The 15,546-nt window shown below is 52.1% G+C and overlaps 9 protein-coding genes across 9 annotated transcripts; 2 read left to right on the forward strand and 7 right to left on the reverse strand.

Moving 5' to 3' along the window:
• Positions 1 to 815: 815 nt before the first annotated feature.
• Positions 816 to 1,844, forward strand: J4E85_003030 (uncharacterized protein; the record flags this gene model as incomplete). The annotated part of the gene is made up of 1 exon (XM_051467303.1): positions 816 to 1,844. The coding sequence occupies one exon, from the start codon at positions 816 to 818 to the stop codon at positions 1,842 to 1,844; it is 1,029 nt and encodes a 342-aa protein (XP_051328462.1).
• Positions 1,845 to 2,485: 641 nt separating this feature from the next.
• J4E85_003031 (uncharacterized protein) lies at positions 2,486 to 4,129 on the reverse strand (the record flags this gene model as incomplete). The annotated part of the gene is made up of 1 exon (XM_051467304.1): positions 2,486 to 4,129. One exon carries the CDS (start codon positions 4,127 to 4,129, stop codon positions 2,486 to 2,488), a length of 1,644 nt encoding a protein of 547 aa, XP_051328463.1.
• Positions 4,130 to 4,624: 495 nt separating this feature from the next.
• On the reverse strand, positions 4,625 to 5,608 carry J4E85_003032 (uncharacterized protein; the record flags this gene model as incomplete). The annotated part of the gene is made up of 1 exon (XM_051467305.1): positions 4,625 to 5,608. One exon carries the CDS (start codon positions 5,606 to 5,608, stop codon positions 4,625 to 4,627), a length of 984 nt encoding a protein of 327 aa, XP_051328464.1.
• Positions 5,609 to 6,629: 1,021 nt separating this feature from the next.
• Positions 6,630 to 7,943, reverse strand: J4E85_003033 (uncharacterized protein; the record flags this gene model as incomplete). Its single annotated transcript, XM_051467306.1, has 1 exon — positions 6,630 to 7,943. One exon carries the CDS (start codon positions 7,941 to 7,943, stop codon positions 6,630 to 6,632), a length of 1,314 nt encoding a protein of 437 aa, XP_051328465.1.
• Positions 7,944 to 8,538: 595 nt separating this feature from the next.
• On the reverse strand, positions 8,539 to 9,894 carry J4E85_003034 (uncharacterized protein; the record flags this gene model as incomplete). The annotated part of the gene is made up of 1 exon (XM_051467307.1): positions 8,539 to 9,894. The coding sequence occupies one exon, from the start codon at positions 9,892 to 9,894 to the stop codon at positions 8,539 to 8,541; it is 1,356 nt and encodes a 451-aa protein (XP_051328466.1).
• Positions 9,895 to 10,372: 478 nt separating this feature from the next.
• Positions 10,373 to 11,819, reverse strand: J4E85_003035 (uncharacterized protein; the record flags this gene model as incomplete). The annotated part of the gene is made up of 2 exons (XM_051467308.1): positions 10,373 to 11,537; positions 11,668 to 11,819. 2 exons carry the CDS (start codon positions 11,817 to 11,819, stop codon positions 10,373 to 10,375), a joined length of 1,317 nt encoding a protein of 438 aa, XP_051328467.1.
• A 394-nt stretch (positions 11,820 to 12,213) lies between these two features.
• Positions 12,214 to 13,080, reverse strand: J4E85_003036 (uncharacterized protein; the record flags this gene model as incomplete). The annotated part of the gene is made up of 1 exon (XM_051467309.1): positions 12,214 to 13,080. One exon carries the CDS (start codon positions 13,078 to 13,080, stop codon positions 12,214 to 12,216), a length of 867 nt encoding a protein of 288 aa, XP_051328468.1.
• A 1,071-nt stretch (positions 13,081 to 14,151) lies between these two features.
• J4E85_003037 (uncharacterized protein) lies at positions 14,152 to 14,591 on the reverse strand (the record flags this gene model as incomplete). The annotated part of the gene is made up of 3 exons (XM_051467310.1): positions 14,152 to 14,434; positions 14,487 to 14,518; positions 14,568 to 14,591. 3 exons carry the CDS (start codon positions 14,589 to 14,591, stop codon positions 14,152 to 14,154), a joined length of 339 nt encoding a protein of 112 aa, XP_051328469.1.
• A 175-nt stretch (positions 14,592 to 14,766) lies between these two features.
• Positions 14,767 to 15,419, forward strand: J4E85_003038 (uncharacterized protein; the record flags this gene model as incomplete). The annotated part of the gene is made up of 3 exons (XM_051467311.1): positions 14,767 to 14,902; positions 14,966 to 15,028; positions 15,109 to 15,419. 3 exons carry the CDS (start codon positions 14,767 to 14,769, stop codon positions 15,417 to 15,419), a joined length of 510 nt encoding a protein of 169 aa, XP_051328470.1.
• Positions 15,420 to 15,546: the final 127 nt, after the last annotated feature.

Here is a 15,546-nt window from a genome sequence, read left to right on the forward strand (position 1 = left end):
CACGAGAACGTGGCGCGGCCACTTTCCGCCCATCTACCGAGCGGCGCTCTTTCACCACCAATCCTTCCATTCACGTCGTGCGAGCGTATCTTTGACTATCCTGCAACACGCGGTAAACCTGGGCTCATAGTTATTCACATCGCATTCTCAACCCGCCCGACCTGATCAGAGCGCTGCTCGCCAGGCTTGTCACCTAGCGCGACGTGAACAACATCATAGAAACCCTTTGCCGGAGAACGCATTCGAGGTCTGTGTCTTCAAGCTCATTCAACCTTAACAACAACACCATCCGATTGCGCGCGATGTCAAGCAACGTTCACCTGACGCGAGCGGTATAACGTTGCCGTTGCTCTACGGCTACAAGGATATACGCAGTTTTAGGCCTCTGTCTCATTTCCTTTAGCAGGGTGACATCTCCCCCGCGGGGCCAGCCCCGACAATTCTTGTAGCCCGCCACGTTCCCTACCGCGTTTCGGAAACAAGGCTGCGTTTTAGTCTCTTCATTTGGGTCACGGGGACACGTTTCTGAATGTCTGTGCCCTGCCGAGTTGACGTAGATCGCGTTTGCGACCAGTGAGGATTATTGCCTAACCAGGAACCAGGATGCAGGGTAGTGAATTGAGAGGTGCAGAGTTTCTTGGCGGCTGGTTGACTGTAAAATGAGGCAGACTACTTGTGGCGTCAGCTCCAGGAAGAGTGATCTTACGTCCCTTGAAGAGGAGACTGCGCGCCGTTCCCTGCTCTCAACTGGCGTTCGGCGACCTCATACCTGAAGCCAACCACATCACAGGACAATATCGCACCCAACGCCGACAATGGCTTCCCAACAAATGTCCGACCGGGTGGAGGGTATGACCACGAACCATACGCTGTCTCACAAAACCTCTCTTGTCGTCATCGTCTTCCTCGCCCTCGCCGTCTCCCATACCCTCGAGGTCTTCGTCAAGATCTTCCGCCTCTTTCGCACCTATCACGGCGTGTACTTTTACACGCTCATCGCAGCCTCGGTCGGTATCGCCATACATGCCTTTGGGTACTTCATCCGCAACTATGGGATATCCGACTCGGCCCCGCTGGAGATCGCCTTGGCGTGTGGCGGGGGCATGCTCATGATCACTGGCCAATCCATCGTACTCTGGTCACGACTACACCTCATCAGTTCTGGAAAGAGAGATTGGTGGTTGCTCTGCATGATCATAGCAGCCTGTATAATCGTGCAAGGAGGGGCGACTGCTCTTTTTGCTGGCTCGAATTCACCGAATCCCAAGAGGTGGCTACAGATTTACGAGAAGTGGGAGATCTTCCAGGTCACCTGGTTCGTCTTCCAAGAGTGCCTCATAAGCGGCCTCTATATCTATCGCACCTTCGCTCTCATGCGCAGCTCGGCCGCCTTCCGGGGCCCACACGCCAAGCGGGTCTTCAACCATCTTATCATCGTCAACACGGTGGTTATCTTGCTCGACGTCACGATCCTGGTTCTACAGTACATAGGCCTGTACGAAATCCAAACCAGCTGGAAGACACTCGCATACGCCATCAAGCTCAAGCTCGAATTCGAGGTCCTCAATCAACTTATCGCATTCGCAACGAGGGGCTTCGATGCGCATGCTGAATCGCATGATATATCCGGAAGCGCGGCCTTGAAGGACGACACAGGAGATCTTACACGGGATTCTCGATTCGGTCACTCGGTGCATCTCCGTATGGACAACGATGGAACAACAGCGCTACCGATGGGGAATGTAATGAAGAAGACGGATATCCAGATCAGCGTCGAGCCGGATACTCTGAGCGAGAGAAGTGCAAAGGTGCTATACGGGAGGGATAGCGGGGCGATGTGTTGAACACATGCGGACGGGCCGAGGGCAAAAGGCCATTACTTGACGACCATTGACGCCAATACACTACACAACCCTCGGGTGCCGAGCCGCGAGGCTTGATCCGAGCTTCCCCGTACTGGAGAGGATATACTGCTTTCATTTTGTTTTACGACCTTTTTGATACTGGTAGAGGGCTACACTAGACTTAGACGATTTCTTCACGATACCCACTTGCTCTTATATACTCATTTTAATGAACTATACGATTGTCAACACGATTTAGTCAGGCTGATGCAGCAAGTATTGAAGTAGTGAATGTAAGTTTTTCTGCGTTACTTTTGGGGATGACTGACCGTGAAGAAGATGGGCAGGTGGTCGCAATACAACGTCATGGGGTTACAATACATCTAGACGACTATAAACACCGGTGATTACCCAACGTATGATCACTACACTTGCAAATTTACTAGCCGCACGCCTCAGTAAAACATGCTTGACACCTACAGTGCGGAGCGCGGGAGCGACGATCGAGCTCGTAAAGGTATCGTGAGATTTCAGACATTTTAAAAAGAGAATTCAGGTCTGCTCCGTGTTTACCCGGATAAGAAACAAGTGTGCGCGATGCGACACCAATATCACAAACCAGAGTGTCGAAGGCTAGTTCTTCAACCCTGATCCTGACCGAACAACCCATCCACCCATCCATCTTCGGCCCAGTCCGCCTCCCACACTGAGCCTTCCTTCCGAGCTAGAGCCGCGAATGCTCCTGGTGTCTCTTCAACCACACGCACATCGATACCAAGGTCGTTTAGCTGCGCGAAAACGTATGTCGAGACGTCGCCTTCGAACTCCTTAAGTCCAGCACCGTAGCCACATCTGCACAAAAGCACGATCTTATTCAGGGCTGGCACCTCCGTCTTGCGCTCGACTATCATGTTGAGCCATGTAAGAATAGCCTTGGTAGGACATATTACGGTGAGTGACTCGAGGCTTGGAGGAGGTATAACACCGCTAAAGTAGTGCAACTCACCGAACGTATTGCGGGCCTCGAATACAAGTACACCTTGCAGAACCTCCATCTTCGTCAACTTGCGGAATGAGCTGAAGCTGTGCAGGTTCGTACAACCACCGAAACAACGCCTGGGATCGAAGTGATCAGACTCCTCGTAGTCGATTTTGATGAATTGTAAGCTTGCAGATACGTTTGTGTCCTCACTCAGAGCACGCGCGATATGCTCGAAAGTACCCAGCCACTGCTTGACAACAGTCGGGCTCCTCACAAACAGTATCTCCAGACGGGTGATGGTAGATCCAGCGAAGTCTTGTAGCAGGATAGGAAGCTGGTAGCCATGACTCATATGGGCGTTATCGTTTAGCTCATTCCAGTCGCTTCGTATGATGAGTGAATGGAGGCTGGCACAGCGGGGTAAAAAGCACCGAGTTGATTTGTTGCCGAAGAAGACATGCTCCGGAGTGGGCAGATCCTCACTAAAGTACTCCCACGAGAAGTCGATCTCGAGGACTTGGAGGGAGATGAATGGGAATCTCAGTATGTCGATGCTCAAACCGGAGACTCTCAGGCGCTTAACGTTGTGGAATTGCTTGAAGTCCGACCAGCGGCTTGGTGGTAGCTGCATCAAGTCGCTGTAGATGCCATAAAGCGAGCGAACGACGTCGAAAGCGGGTATATCTATGTCGTCCCTGTGATAATTGCCCATACAAAGCATGTCAAGATTGTCGCAAAGAGCAAGAAGCAGTCCAGCTAGCGAACTCAGCCGACCGAGTAACAGAGTGCACCGCCAATCAATCTCTTCCATGCTCTGAAATGGGTTCCCGGCTCCGAGAATGCTCAGACTATCGAGACTTTTAGATATTTGTAGCACCAAAGCTCCAAGCTCGTCGCGAGATGTCGTTGGACGTGTTCTGGTGAATATGCTTCCGACTACCACAGTGTCACCATTGCTGTCGATACGCCAGCTGGTCGTGGAAAACGTTAGTTGACGGATCTTGCTTCTCAGTTCCGGTCTTTCAACGATGGTGCGCACGAGGTAGATGACGCTGTCACCTCGGTTACGAGGCAAGCTGATCGTCCGATATAGGAGCTCATCACCGATGGCTTTGAAGCGACGCGATGTCCGAATCAGATTGCCAAGCGTCGGGTTGTCGCCCTCAAGGTGTTTGGCTATCTCAAGCAGCAGCTCGTCGGGTAGGTCGTTGATCGAGCGGAGGTCGGGTCGAAGAATATCCAAGGACAGCTCGGTGACCGCGTTTCTCCGCTTCTCTTCGATCACTGTCGGCGGAAGATCCATCGCAACAAAAGTCCCGGGCGGGTTCCGTTGGCGATGTCAAATTGCTAAAGCAGTTAGCCAAGGCGTACGATGAACTGACGTGCATGGGGTGACTTACTTCTCTTCGAAGTTACGCCAGGATCGCGGGTAACAAAGGCTTGTGACGATAGTTAGAAGGTTCGCGATAAACTTTTCAGCTTTACCAAGCTGTGTATTCATTGACCACCTAGGCAACCAATGAGCGTGCTGCAAACGCCGGTGTCAGGCACGTGATACGGCGGCGACACACCGCCCGCGTCCGCTTGTAGCACGTCAACCTAGGGAAAAGTGAACACCCTGGGGTCTACATCGATGTTAACACACCCACTTTGCATGTACACATGTTAGTGTAGTCTGCAGACCTGTTCAGCTTTTCCCTCGTATGAGGTGGTAGCGCAACGTATTCCATGCTCATCTTTTGATGTCGCGTCCAATCTGAAATGACTTGGCCGTTTTGTTCCCATTGTGACTACGTACCTAGAACCGGGGTATATAGGGCTCGTCTGAGACTTCAATCTCAGTAGACGGGTACAAGTATGGACCTAGATCTTCTGGAATCCAGACGCATCTCCCGTTTACCCTCTCGCAATGTCCTCTCCAGTTCCATCTAACGAGGTGGTGCTTAATGACGCGCCACTTCACTGCAGCCCAGAGATCTTTGTCGTACTCATCACCCCAGACTCGCTTGTTGTCGAGCTTGTTATGGATGCGCAGAACCTCGTCGAGATCAACATCTCTGATGTGTTGGCCTCTGCAGTAGTTCTGATACCATGGCATGCGATAGTTAGGAGCATTGGGATGATCTCGAAGAAGCTTTCTCAGCTTCATACGCTCATTATACACCAGCGCGTCGGCTACATCGTCTTTGCCGCGGTTGTCAAAGATCCTTGTGCCGTCTTCCCTGTAGGGATTTCTGGGGTCGAAGTCTTTGGGATTTTGCTTGGTTCCTATCCCTTGGTCCTTGGTCCATTGGTCGTATGGTACAGGTAGGTAGTCGTCGTCGATCTCGTCGAAGCTTTTTCCAACGTGCTTTCCATAGGTGAAGACCCACTTTGAGCCCGGCATTTCTGGCTCTCTATCGAGGAAGTGATATTTTAGGGCTATCCGGGTGTAAGTGTGTTTGTGCCCACCGGTGGCGTAGATCCAGGAATTGATCCATGAAATTGGTGCTTCACCAAGTTTGCAACCGTTGTAGTAGCCGCCAAATTCACTATCGATTTTGTAGATGTTATTCGCCCAATGAATGAGAGCCTCACGTAGACCAGGTTTTGAGTTCACCAAGGCATCGTCGTCTGCTATTCTCGCTAACTCTTCGTCGGAGAGGTCCTCAAGGGTGCGGCCTTTGTGTTCTCCGAAATCGAGCTGATAGACCTCAACTTTCACGCGCTTATTGTCCGGCGACAGTGAATCTTGTCTTGAGAGGAGGTCTGGAGTCTCCTCGCGCTCCCTCTTGAACGACATGGTGGATGGCTGGCTGCAGTCGCTTCTTGACGAAAATCGAGCGTTCCACGTTGCCAGTTGCAGTACGTCAGTAGAAGATACTATGCGTTGCAACCCTTCCAGCACGTGTGGTATTAAGAAACGAGTTGTAAGATTTAATAACCCAATAGAGCAATGAATGGGATGTTGGATGAAGTGGATAAAGAGGTTTCGGCTCAAAGTAGACGAGATGGACAGAAGCGGGGTGTATGCGCAGACCCCCGAAGCTATCCCTTCCAACAGCCTTCATCGCAGGGCATTGTCCAGCAGCTTCCATCGTCTTATCTTCAGCCTATCACGGACGTCCTGCTCCGCATCCCTAACGTTCCTTCTGCGGCGTCAGAGAGTTTGCGATCATTGCTGCCGCTTTGCCGGCGTTTCGTCCCCTTGTGACGTCAGACCCGTCCGCGCCGGCGCCGTTCCAACCACGCACGTTTCGTGCCTTGCATCGACGGGTACCACTAGGCCCGGCTCGATCCATCGCGCGGTGAGTGAGCCCAGCTGTCGCAGCATTGCAGTCACGAATATTCAACTACAGAGCTGCAACAGAGGAACTGAGGTTACAACCGGCAGCTTCCTGCCGCTCGCTACTGCAGGGGTCAATGTATCGTATGATTCGATGAACTACCGAGGCACATCGCCCCGGGCCTTCTCGACGCATCGCACCTCCTCCATTTCGCGGCTCCGCCACGCGCACACCACAAGCAGCAACGACGCCATGCGGTACTCATCTTTCACATCTCTGCCTGTATGAGATGCGCATCCACTGAATTTTACACGCGACGTATGCGACAAACCCTTTGGTACAGGCGTTTAGGACACAGCGGCATTAGCTTCGTCAATATTGTGGATAATTTTCGCATCAATTTCATCTTGTTACACGCCATCCATCGCACGATAACATTACGAGACCAGCAAACTTCCCATTCGATCGTCTCTGAGCTGCGTCCCATACCACCCACCTCACAACAGATCTACCGCTAGCATCTCATGAACAGCTCCATCAAATCTCATCGAGACCTCGCCTCAGTGAAATACTGTATGCGGGAATGTCTGTTGCCCCGTTCGCGATCGCGACCTCGCGGATCATGGTGTATAGCATCTTGGTCTTGGGCCAGCGCGCCCGAGGCGGCATTGTGGCTCCCCTGCTCATGAGCAATTCCAGTAACTCCTTGCTGTTTCGGTTGAGAGCAACTTCCATCGGCGAAACCGTCTCTGTGGACCGCTGGTACCTAGGAAAGGCGCCATTGACGTCTGCACCTGCATCCAGGACCGCGGCGACGACCGGGATGTCGCTGGCCTTGATGGCGCAGCAGAGGAAGTTGGTGAAAAGGGTTCCGTCGTTGATGTCCAATTCTTCGTCGTCCAGAAGCAAGTTGACCATGTCAACATTACCAGTACGACATGCAATTGTGAAGAGGCGATTATTGACCAGGCTGCCTGATGGATTCAGGCGTAGGATAGACTCTACTATGTCTGTGTTTCCGTGCTCGATGCCCATCTCGAGCCACCCGTTGTACGTGCGCTTCTCAACCCTGCGAAAGATTGTCTGGCGGAACTTGACAAGCTCATCCACGAAGCGTGTGTTGCCAGCCCGGATAGCGGAGCAAATCGCTTCTGCAAAGTTGTCGTCGTAAGAACCTAGAGTATCACGTTTGACCGACTTCTTGAGGTTATTCAGGTGGTGTAAGACTGCATCGAAAAGCTCGTCGTGTTTCGAAGTCACAGCCATCACCAGAGGGCCTTCGCCGAAGGTCGTGTAAGGAGACCAAATCGCGGGAGGCATTTGCGCTAGCAGAGGGCGAACCAAGTCAATCGCCTGAGTCGACATAGCCGCTACGATCTTCTCCCAGTGGTGCATGTCCGCGCCGTTTTCTGGATTGTTCCTCAACTGAATGGCTGGGTGGCGGTAGGAACGCCTCCAATTCATCATCATATACATTACTTCGTCAGGACCAGTGACTCGGACAAGACCTTCAACCATGCGGGTCTCAGTCTCCTTCCGCTGTCCTTTCGGGACTGAGAGTTCCGAAACCAAATAGCCAATCATTCGGTGGATCGTATTGAGTAGCCGGTTGTCGACATCGGCGGGCTTGTTCAGATGGGCAAGTACATACGTTGTGATGTTGGCAGTGATGACTCCCGGGATCAATCCAACGATATGCTTGAGCTGATTGCTGAGCAGGTCATGCTTGATTTCGCCAGCGAAAGTGTGACAAACGCTTCGAAGTTTCCAAGTGGCCCTGGGGCTATCAGAGTTGAGCGAGTGGATAATGTTTTGGAATATCTCCGTGGGTAGATCCAGAAGTTGCGCCATGTTGAGTTGTTCTTGCGCTCGGTTGATGTCGTATACGGCGACTGGGTCGTTGGAAGATGGAGAGTTATATGTGGAGGAGCTAGTGGCTGGGGGTTACTTTGTCAAATACGCTAAACAGCGCGCTAGTGCCATATTAAGGTGTTCGTGTGAAAGGCCTTCGACCCGCCTAGGGTAGGCCCAAGCGCTGAAGAGTTTGATCACATTCACTGCCACCATCACGAGAAGTGGCTCGAATTCGTGCCACATAGGTAGGGTTTGCTGCATACATCGTGTCAGATCTTAACAAGTAAACTGCTTCCAAGACAATGTATCCTTCTATTCTGCATGTCGGGTGTCAGGATATGGGAACAATGGTCCGTACCGTGGTAGAAATGCAATGAAATAGCTCTCGGGGTAATTATGTGCTAGGCCTCCAGCGATAATGGTGGGTGTATGGCTCTCGCTACTTGAAGCATTACCAACTAGATACGCTTGCACCGTGTGTACTCGCATAGCCTGCCCCGTGACAAGGTTCCCTGCCTTCCATGCTGCAATCTCCCAGTAGCCGTGTATTCCCCCACGGATGTACCAGAGATCTTAAGACAGCAAGGGCTCTCTACTGCTTCTGCTTGGTCGTTTTCTCCTGAGAGGCTTGCGCATTCCGGATGCTGACTTGCATCTTTTTTGAGAGGTGCCAAGTATAGGTAGCAGGAACGCTGGCTCCACATTTGATCAAGTAGCACACGGCGTCAAAGTTGTTCAGGTAAATGGCGTACTCAAGTGGTGTAATGGCATCGCAATGCTTCAGGCGATGGGTCGTTATAACCAGATCAATGTCTGCACCAGCTTCGACGACTGCGCGAATTACCGCAACACCGCCAGCTCTTATGGAAGCCGCCAGGGCTGACATCTGGGCGCTACTAGAGTCTAGCTGAATGCTTCCGTAGTTGATGAGAGTGGTAACGATAGCTGAGTCTCCGGTCTTGACGCCCCGTTCGAAGATAGTAGTGTTGATCTTGAAGGGCTTGGTGTCGGGTGCGGCTTGGAGAAGAGTTCTGAGGACGTTGTTGCTTCGTGAGAGAATAGCACGATCAATCCACTGACGATAATAGGTTTTGTCGGGAAGAGTCAGGTAGCGACGAATGTAGCCAAGCAGGAGCTTTACCATGTCGACGTTGTCGTCCGCGATAGCTGGTTGCATGGAGCCAAGCATACTGTATGGAGAACCGGAATTCATTACCTGAGACCTTTTGAACCTCTTGGACTTTTGTTGGTCCAGAACTGTCATCATAACAGTGATCATCTTGTGATCATCTTGTAGAACAGCAGCTAGCGTTGGCTCTTCAAACACATCCCGCGAGAGTGAGGTAGGAGCTTGGGGTAGAAGTTTTGCGACTACGTCGTAAGCACCTACACTTATCGCCGCGATGAGCTGATCATGATAGGTGATATCCTGGCTCAGTGCTTGGCGCCGTTTTTTGTATCTTTGCTCGCTCCCTGGCGAGGTTGAGCTATTCCGCCAGAGAAAGGTTTGAAGAAACGGACATGTCTGCGCAACGCCTGCACAAACCTCCAGGAGAATGTTACGGCCGTCAAGATTGTCTGTTGCGGTGAGCTCCTTGGTGACATACTCCACCATTTTCTGTATCTTGGCGGGAAGCTCCGGTAAGACATCGCGTGGACTCTTGACGTGATATGCGAGGTAGTGCTTCATGTTGTCTTTGTGGGCGAGTAGGGACCAGGCGTAGTAGCCGCGAAACGCCTGTCTAGGTTGTACGGCTAGAATGTTTTCACTGATGTCCTGATCGAAGGTCCCTATAGAATGATCAGCCCTGAGCATCTGCGCGACCACAGGAGTGAGAGTCTTACGACACACGCTTCGCAGTTTCCAGGCGCCTAGCACACCAGTATCACTGACGAGGCAGTGAATTATGTGCCTGAAGATCTCAGGCGGAAAGTCGAGCAAGTCCATCGCAGTGACTGAAGTCGTTACTCCAAGCTCGTCACTTCTCGAATCTGGCTCATGTTAGTACATATCGCAATCAAGCCGACGGGGATTGTTTACGTAGGGGTTTCAGTCGTTGCAGTCGCGACACAGTGCGGTGGAGAAAGGAAGGAAGCAGAGTGGGTTGCCTCAATAGGGAAAGGGCCTGTGTGCCAAGCTTTCCTGGTCCAGGCAGAGGTAAAGGTAGTCGCAACCGTCGATCACCTCGACTTATGTATAGCCCTGGCAACTGCAATTCGAGGCGAGCGCGACTTTGATGACGAAATAGGCCGTCATAGGTACCAGGCAGCCATGATTTTGAGCAGAAAATAATGACTTCTAAGATAGGTACAGTACGAACCCCAGCGCCCGCAGATCCCATAAGTAAAATAGTAAAAGAACGTGTCCAAAGGGAGCTGCCCGCCGTCATCGCAAATGATCTAGTATGGTCGTCCAATCGTATGGGCTAGATGATGGCTCCAACCTTGTGCTGCGCCTGATATTTCTCGATATCTTCCTCGCTCATTCTCTTGAAGCGCTTATACTTTAGGACATGTTTGCCTCCATCTTGGCTGATCTTTGCTTGTCGCAGCACCTCGTACGTAGCCTCATGCATTGGCCAGCCCTTCATGTTGGGCAGACGTGCGCCTGCATCGATCAGACGCTGAGTTATGATCGGATTCTTCTTGAATATCGCGAGTTCAATCGGAAGCATGTCTTGACGGTTGAACTTCGACTTAGTGTTCACGCTGGCTCCAGCTTTCAAAAGTAACTCGACGATCTCGATACAGTCCGAGCGAACGCCCTCAATCATAGCAGAAGCTGTTGTTTTCGTCTGCAAGGGATCGATGTAGCCTCTATCGAAGAACAACTCGACGATGTCCTCACGTCCATGCGTACATGCGATAGAGTACTGAGCGAAGGTGATGCGGGCTGCGGACCGGTTCCTATCGCATGATGTGTATGCTGTGTCCAACACGTACTGAAAGACGATCAGAGTCGACTCGCGGATGGCTTGCTCGAGCAAAAGGTTGTACATAGCCTTTGAGAAAGTGAGCCCTTCTTCTTTATACCAGGTAACAAGAATGGTAAGTATCTCCAAGTCGGAACATTCGAGAACACGAAATATCACCTCCATGAGACGAAATCCGTTCTTCTTCTTATACCGCCAACGAAACGGATGTGCCTTCAGAAGCTCTTGCACTTCTTCCGTTTGTTTTGGGTCCTTCAGAGCAGTGCCAAGATGATGTAGCATAGCTTTGAGAACGGGAATCTGTCGATCTGTGCTCGCTCGCTCAAGTGGACTTCCGAAAACAGGATGAGGGTCGTAGTTGCTGAGTGATTTCATCACAGTTCCAACAAGATCATGATGTCCAAGGCTTGACGCAGCTATAAGCTTGTCCATTTCTCCAAATGGTATGTGAGAGAGGAAATCCCCGTAGTATGCATGTTCATCAATCAGAGCACAAAAGACCGTGCTAGCCGAGGTGGGGTGACCTAGTTTATCGCAGAGATCCCGCCTTAATACTTCTTTCTCACTCTTCTTGGTGATTTCTAGCTCTTCTGCAAGGTAATCGACCATGTCATTGATTCTGTCGGGTAGATAAGGCTGGGCCTCCAGAGGATCCTTGCTGCGGTAGTAGAGATAGAGACCAAGATTCCGAGAAAAGATCGTGTGTAGTGAACGCCAAGGACGGAAGGCTTCGATGGACTGTTTTGCGAAGATGTCGAACGTTATAGCTGCCTTGAATGTGCCTTTACTCGGTCAGCTTGCGCTCGGAATATGAGACCTCACCACCGTTGTACTCACGACAGACCCCACGGAGCTTCCAGGCTTTGCCGACACCAGCGATAGAAACCAGCTCGTGGGCGACATTCTCAAACACTTCCGGTGGGAAATCTAAGAGCGGCATTGTAGCAGACGGTATCGACGATAAATCTTTGGTGCTTCTAGCCTGCGAGGTGCTGACGTTAGCTTCTTATAAGAGATTAAGGCCGCTGTGGTACCTTTGTAGTCTGTATACTTGCTTTTGCGCGCTTCATGGTGATATCCCCGCGTTAAGATCGCCTCAGTGAACAAGTCGGGGAAATGAGGATGAAGAGAAAGTTGGAAGAGGAGTACAGTAGTTGCCGTGCTAGATATACTGCTCTAGTCTGGCGCTAGCGTAGTGGTTGTACTCTTGATAAGAGAGTCGTCTCGGTGGGTAGCAAGGTACCCAGGTAAAGGTAGCAGTGATATATACACGTCCCGTACAGCTGTCCGGGTAAGCCCAAGTAGCCAGTGAACTGGCAGGTGATGTGCAATGGTCAGTCCTGCACCTCGTCCTCCATGTACTCCTGCAGCAGGTCCTTGCGGCCGGCGTACGGCGACGGCTCGACATACGTGCCCTGGAAATGTGCCATCCAATTCTCTCCTACTCGCGCCGGCGTGCTTTCCCGGTCGACTGGGATTGCCGTGTTGCTATCACAGACGCTCAAGTCGCCTATGTCGAAACGAACATTTCCCTCGCCTTGTTGTATCCCTCGCATAACGCGTGTGAACGATTCAGAAAAGAAACAGCAACTGTCCAGGAGGCTAAGCGGGCTTATGGGACGTGGAGCGAGCGATTCGAGTGTTCTTTGCCACCTGGCATCTTCGAGCATTTGCTCAAGGAGAGCGAGCGTGCTTGCAGTGTTTCTGGAGTGGAAGATCAAAGACAAGCGATCGGGAGACAATCTCGATGAAAGAGCCACGGCTTCCTCAAACCACCGCATGAAGGCCTGAGATACGCGCACTCGTTCTATCTCTCCGTCGATGTCCCAGACTTGACCATCGTGGTATTGATCTACGAGTTGCTCGAAATAGGGCTGACCGATCTTACTCGTGATGGCCATAGTCTTTGTATCCACTTGGCGACGAATACTGATGCGGGGATACTGTTGCAAAATGCTGACCAGACCCAGGCCATGGCACTCCGAATATGCTATGCTGGCGTGGGCTTCATCGAGTACAATCTTGCGAACAGCGGATAGAACGCTCGGGTCTAGACCGTTGAGAAATTGTATGGCAAGCGCAGCTGCGGAGAAGTAGCGCTTAATGGGACCGTCCTCATATATGGGGCTATCACTCTTTGATGAACTCCAGGAGATGCATTGTTCTTTCAGCGAGGCGATTTCTGCTGGGTTGGGTATCATCCAAGGGTCAGGGGTCCCAGCGAGCAGTGATGCTACATTTGGCTGTTCAGGCCGCTGCCCAAGGACTTCGTCATCTTTCCAAAACTCCCACCACCTTCTTGTCCCCTTTCCCCGGGACAGCATGAACTTGACGAATCCACGATGAGTGGAAGGTGGATGACGCCAAAGTCTCCAGTCAACCACCATTTGCAGGGGGGTCGGTGCAATCGTTTCATGACCTCCGCGAAGGCGGTGAAGCAGCGAGAGACATTGGGGAAAGTCCACTCCGGCATGCTCAATCATATCTTCGGTGATGGCTTTACGAACCTTGTAAAGTTGGTAGGCGGTCTTTATATGAATCCATTTGAGAGCGATTGCAAAGGACGCGGCTCTATCGCTCGTCTCACGGTCGACCCAGCCCGTCCGAAAAGTGACGGTATTCTTTTCAAAGATGACGGGTCTTAACTCGTGGGCTACTTGACTGCAGGTTTGCATGAATGAGAGATCGATCGGGTCGCCGTTGGCTGTGCGTAGCCTGCGCGTGCGCTGATTATAGAGATAGCCGCCATCCTGGGCAGCATAGTGGGTATAAATCTCATCCCGTAACTCTCGAGGCAGATCGAAAAACCCCAGCATGGCAATGTTGTAAGTGGTGACGGGTTGCGGGATAGGTTGAGTGTTCTGATGAAATGGGTGAGTGATGATGGACAACTAACGAAGGAGCGAGCCATGGACCCCACACATGTCGCCAAGAGGAAGCGGTAGCGAGAGCGCTCAACCATGAGCTGCGCTGAACGAAGTGAGACTAGCGACATCGCTGTGCCAAACAACACCGATGCCTAGAGCACTGCGTTGTCTCTGTGGCAGTGCGTGCAAGTGCAAAAAGCACGAAGATTGACCGAGACAGTGTCGGTTGAACAATTGATTCGCGTGCCAACACACCTCAACCGGCATGACGTCTCTAGTGTATCGTAGGTAACCCAAACGCCATGAAAATGCAGCCTGTATAAGGATCGAGACCCATGTACACCATATGATACATTCCGTCATTGTAATCCATCCGTCTCTTCTGTACACCCGCTCATGATGCCATCACCTGAAGTTGGCTGTTCCTGGCACGTCCTTGATCTCCTCAAACTTGGTGCCCATCTTCACGACGCTGTATCTTATCAACCGAGGGTCCAAGCTCATGGTTCGCCGTAAAGCGTGCTGTGCGCGGGCGCTCGCATCGAAGCGCATAATGAAGTGGTGGCCGTAGTGGTGTGTGGTTTGCAGCTTCTTCGCTGGCTTGGGGAGGAGGAAGGTGCCCCAGTTGGAGACGCCGCGGACTACGCCTTGTTGGTCGAGGACAATCTTTCCGGCGGTTTTGGCGATTCTGGAGCATATCGGGTCAGCGTTTGGCTGGGGGTGTTGGAGGGCGAATTTACTCTTTAACTTCAGAGAGGCGGCCGGGCCGTACCTGCACCTGTTAGCATGTACTCTTGTGATCAATGCGACGCTCCTCCTACCACTCCGATCATCTCGTACAGCATCTTGCCTCGTTTGCGCCGTGGTGTTGCTGCCGTCGTGCCTTCCGTCGCGAAAAGTGTTCGAATGCGGCCAACCTTTCCGTAATCGCGGAGGAGCTCCACCAAAGTCTTGGCGCGTGTTATCACCTCTCCAGCGCCCGCAACTTGAAGCTTCACAACCCACACACAATTCGCTACAATGGCTGCCCGGACTTCAATCGCACGCGCTGCGCGCCAATTCACCTCCGCCGCCGCGAAGAGGCCATCACCATTCGTCTGCCAGAGGTGGCAGCAGGCGACTCAGAAGCCACGGTTATTCTCGGTATCTGCCGCACGTACGCACATCTGAAGCTCTGAGAAGCAATTGAGAAGCGAGCATGAGTCCTGACTGAGCGCAGTGAAGGAGAAGAAGTACACCGAGGACCATGAGTGGATTGAGATGTCTGCAGACGGCAAGACATGTATGCGCACCCTCCCCCACATCCCCACATCCCCATACGCCCTTACTGTCCAAGCGCTCTGTGACTGACACATCGCGCAGGCACCCTAGGTATCTCCGAATACGCGGCTAAGGCCCTCGGCGACGTCGTCTACATCGAGCTACCCCAGATCGAAATGGACGTTAGCGAAGGCGACGCCATCGGTGCTGTCGAGTCCGTCAAGTCTGCCTCAGACATCCTCACACCTATCTCTGGTACCGTCGCGGAAGTCAACTCAGCGCTGGAGCAGACTCCAGGCAATGTCAACAAGGACCCCGAGGGCGAGGCGTGGATCGCCAAGATCACCGTGTCTGGAGAGCCAAGCGGCAAGACCATGACCAAGGAGGAGTACGCCGAGTTTACTGAAGAGTAAACGTGCGGGAAGGAGTTTGAGGGAAGGAAGGATGCATGGGATACAGGCACCTAGGCGCATACTTCAACATGAAATGCGAAACTTCAGTCAGAACTTCACTCTGCGCGTACCGGCCATCGAGATCGTC

The sequence above is a fragment of the Alternaria conjuncta genome (genome assembly GCF_024043145.1).
Source record: "Alternaria conjuncta strain BMP 0040 chromosome Unknown scaffold_4, whole genome shotgun sequence".
NCBI lineage: Eukaryota > Fungi > Ascomycota > Dothideomycetes > Pleosporales > Pleosporaceae > Alternaria > Alternaria conjuncta.